The 4,188-nt window shown below is 49.0% G+C and overlaps 1 protein-coding gene across 1 annotated transcript; it reads left to right on the plus strand.

Moving 5' to 3' along the window:
* The first annotated feature begins 263 nt into the window (after nt 1–263).
* On the plus strand, nt 264–3,625 carry NXT1 (nuclear transport factor 2 like export factor 1). Its single transcript, XM_003983834.6, has 2 exons — nt 264–682; nt 2,878–3,625. The coding sequence occupies exon 2, from the start codon at nt 2,937–2,939 to the stop codon at nt 3,357–3,359; it is 423 nt and encodes a 140-aa protein (XP_003983883.1). The 5' UTR covers nt 264–682; nt 2,878–2,936; the 3' UTR covers nt 3,360–3,625.
* Nucleotides 3,626–4,188: the final 563 nt, after the last annotated feature.

Genomic DNA, 4,188 nt, shown 5'->3' on the forward strand with positions numbered 1-4,188 from the left:
CTTAACCATCTCTAGCCCCGGAGGCGGGACCTGGGACATTTTATCCAATCAACAATCCCACCTAACCAGTTGGACCGGTTTCCGTGACTAGTTAGACCAATGAAAACTCGAGCGCGGATTTTCTCCGGAAGTCTAGAAAAAACGAGCCTCTCCCGGAAGCCAACACCTTCTTTGAGCCACACCTAGGCGGAGCTAGTCTCCCTGCCTTAAGTCCCATTGGCTGACATGGCTGCCCGTCACGGGGAGGCGGGAGTGGGCAGAGCCTTGGGAGCTGGAGTCTGCGCAGCACACCGCGGGCCGCGCGCGGGAACCCGTGGTCGGCGGCGAAGAGTCCTCGGGTTTCGGGAACCCGGCGACCTAGGCGGATCCGGGAGGAAGGGTGGGAGAAGAGCGGCTCTTCCGGCTCTTCCTGAGGCGAGCGGTGGAGGAGTGCGGAGCCGCGACAGCCCTGCCCTGCGACCTTCAGGGGCCGGCCCTCAGTGGAACTGGGGGCCGAAAGGGTGCGCCCGATTGGGGCGCCGCCGCCCACGCTGAGTGGGGGACACCCGCGCTGGCCGAGGTCCCCGCCCCGCTGACCAGGGACGCCCGCGCAGATCCGGGCCGCTCACTTGACCGAGGTCGCCAACCCCGGCCTACCGGGGACACCGCTCTCCGCCGACCCCGGACGTCACCAGCTACGCAAGTAGGTGTCCCTCACGGTTCCCCGCGCTTGGCAATCTGAAGACCCCAAGGCTCCCAGGGACTCCCGAGATCTCTGCCACGTGCATTCCCCACGCCCTCCCCCTCCCCCCCCCATTGTCAGGAAGCAGCCAGGTTTTGTTCTTTCCCTGGTAGTGTAGCTGCTGTGCTGCTTCAGGTGTTTGCCGGTGCGAAGTGCTGGGCAGTGAATCCGCTTTGCGGTGACCAGTCCGTGCACTGGAGCAGGTCTCAGGCCAGAGATGGTTAGCGTGGGCGGGCCTTATGTGTTTGATGAAAAGCGACTCACCGCCAGAAATAAGGCCTGTTGCATCCTCTCTGGTCCAGCGCCAAAGAACTTGACGGTGTGGGCCTCCGAGAGAAGGCGGCATCTTCACAGCCTCTTCCTTATCTGACTTTTCAAGATTCTTTTCCCTGATCTGAGAGAAAAGGGCAAGGCGCCAGCTCTGTAGGTAGCAGAATCATGAGAAAGGGAGGTGGTTATCCTACTGGTATGGGGTCGGGACAGGTTGCTAAGCTGTGTTTGGAAAGTGGCTTTGGCAGAACTGAGCAAGGGTGGAGGAGGGGACGTTTTTGAGAATGAGTTGAGATGGTGGAGGGTCTGGAGCACGTCAGGGTGAGGAGTACTACAGATGTCAGGGGGTTGGGAATTCCAGCAAGATAGAAAGTGAAGCCTGTGAAAGGACGGTTTCAAACCAGCAGGCCTGGAATTGTGCTCTTAGAGCCTTGATTTCCTAAGCAGAGGACTTAACAGAATAAGCAAGTAAAAGGCCAGCATAGCTTTGACAACATTTTCAGAGGCCACACGCGTTCTTATAAATGATAAATCAGAGTGTACTTACTGTCAGGACCTTAATCCATCCCCTGGGTTTCTCCCTTCTCATTTGTGAGATTCTTTCATCGTTTCATGGTGAGCAGTAAATGAGATGATGCATGTAAATAAAGTGCACAGCAGATTCCCAGCTGGGGTCTGTCTGTTGAGGCTTGACTTTAAGCTGGTGGAGGGAGTGGGAAGAGCTCTAGCTGTGCCTGGTCCTGTCCTTGCTGGTCTCCAGGACCAAGCTCCTTGACTGCTTTTCACAGTTCTTTACTTGACGCAGAGGCCTCCACCTTTCTCAGCCCTAAAAGTAAGGGACTCTTTCCCAACTCTATGTTAAATCTTGTATCTATTTTTCATAACCTGATATTTTTAAAAAAGATTTTTGAAATAAAAAAATGTTTTAAGTTTGTATATCCAAACATATCCATTATTTTAGTAATGTTCTTTCATTAATTTTTTCTAGTGAAATCTTTTAATGACACAAAAAGGAACAGGGAACTGTGACAGTTGTACCGTACTCTGAGACAAGCAAATAATATTTCTTTATGCTTTTGCATTTTTTTTTTTAAGAACTGTGACATTTCAGCTACAGTTGAGATTCTTTTTTGATGCCACCATCCCCCACCCTCCATCCCATAGAACTTGCTTGATTCTAACCTGTCTTTCCATTGTGGCTCACAGGACTTGCCTGGTAGGTATTAGTGTTCACAGAAGCCAGGTGTCTTCCCTTCTCCTTCCCATTCAGCTACTGGTTTGCTTGTCATGAGCATCGTGACCACCATTTTGGTTCTGTCCTAGTGACATTTGTTCTCTTATTCTCTTAAGAAAATTGCCTTCTCTTCACTCTCCCAGTAGCTGTTGGGTGAGTTCATGATAGGCGTTCTCAGACTGTCCCCAGCTGAGGAGCATATGCCATCTGATTGATCTTTATTGGGCCACTGTTTCCTTCCACTATCTTTATCCAGGATCTGCTGCTTCTCCACTGCCCTATGGGCAGTCACACCTGGTCCACACTTCCAGGAAAAAGTGACCTTCCATAGTCAAATGTACTATCTTTTATAAAATGAGATTTTTAAAATTCACAGTAATAGCTACGATTTTTTGATCATGTAAGTATCAGGCTTTTTAAGCACTCGGTATACACCATCTTATTTGATTCTCATGTTACAATTTTCATTTTAAAATGAGCAAACTGAGGTTTAGTAAAATTAGATGTTGGCAAAATTTGAGCCTGGAGTCGTTTCTCTATGGTATGTAATTGAAAAGGAAGAATTGTAATAGAAAAGGAGAATTGTTCCATTGTTGGGGCAAAATGAACTTGGGCATTCACATGGGTTCTCTTCAATCTTCCTGCCCCACAGCACCGGCTCCCTCGGGCGCAGGAGCACCTGGGCAGAGGCTTCCTTCAGCAGGGCCGGAGATGGCATCGGTGGACTTCAAGACCTACGTGGATCAGGCCTGCAGAGCTGCTGAGGAGTTCGTCAACGTGTACTATACCACCATGGATAAGCGGCGGCGCTTGTTGTCCCGCCTGTACATGGGCACAGCCACCCTGGTGTGGAATGGAAATGCTGTTTCAGGACAAGAGTCCTTGAGTGAGTTTTTTGAAATGTTACCTTCTAGTGAGTTCCAAATCAACGTGGTAGACTGCCAGCCTGTCCACGATGAAGCCACCCCGAGCCAGACTACAGTCCTCGTCGTGATCTGTGGGACAGTGAAGTTTGAGGGCAACAAGCAACGGGACTTTAACCAGAACTTCATCCTGACCGCCCAGGCCTCACCCAGCAACACAGTGTGGAAAATAGCAAGTGACTGCTTCCGGTTCCAGGACTGGGCCAGCTAGTGGAGGCAAGAAAGGTCTCTGTTTCAGTCCCAGCTCTGTAAGGAAACACAGATCTCAAAATGTGGAGACACAAGTTCCGTTCTGTTACTCCAGGCCACACCACCCCATCTTAACTTTGCATTTTCTGGAGTCCCATGAGCCCCTTTCTGAGCATATTCTTGTTTGTCATAGATGCCTTTTCAAAGTAGTAAACTTTTCTATTTTTCTACTTGTTCAGTAGATATCCTGGTTCTGGAAATTCTAACAAATAAAACAATACAAATGTTGCCTCTTTTCCCTTGCTCAATATGTTTGTCCAGATTTTGAGGCAGGAGGAATCAAAGGAGGATTAGAGGCAGGAAGCTTAGTACAAAGTACCTGCAAAGGTGTGAGGTCCAGGACAGAGCACTTACCTGGCTCAGGTGTGCTGGAGTTGGGGCTCTACCCAGATCTCAGGGTAGGCTGGGAATGGTGTTTTATTCCTAAGTACCTGGGTGTTTTAACCTGTAATTCACTTTTAGAGTACATCAGAATTGCCTAACAGATGGCTGGGTCCTACCTCAGAACCTGAGCTGAGTTGAATGAATACCAACAGGTGAAATACTAAGGAGTTAGTTAATAACTACTTATAAATGAAGCAGCTGTATTAACTACTCTTATAAAGAGGGGTGAACTGCTTTTTAGAGGGAGACATACTGAGGTGGGGGGAATAGGCATCAGTATTAGAAGCTAGTTTTATTGACCCTGAAGATCAACTCTAATTGCATTTTCCCAATGTAAAAAAAGAATAGAGAACTAGAAGGTTCCATCATCCTGTGACTAATAAAGGAGATCTCATGGCCATGTGGCT

The sequence above is a fragment of the Felis catus genome, chromosome A3, assembly GCF_018350175.1.
Source record: "Felis catus isolate Fca126 chromosome A3, F.catus_Fca126_mat1.0, whole genome shotgun sequence".
Classification (NCBI taxonomy): domain Eukaryota; kingdom Metazoa; phylum Chordata; class Mammalia; order Carnivora; family Felidae; genus Felis; species Felis catus.

Bases quoted from the DNA above. Each gene is read 5' to 3' on its own strand.
- NXT1 (XM_003983834.6), top strand. From the start codon at position 2,937: ATGGCATCGGTGGACTTCAAGACCTACGTGGATCAGGCCTGCAGAGCT.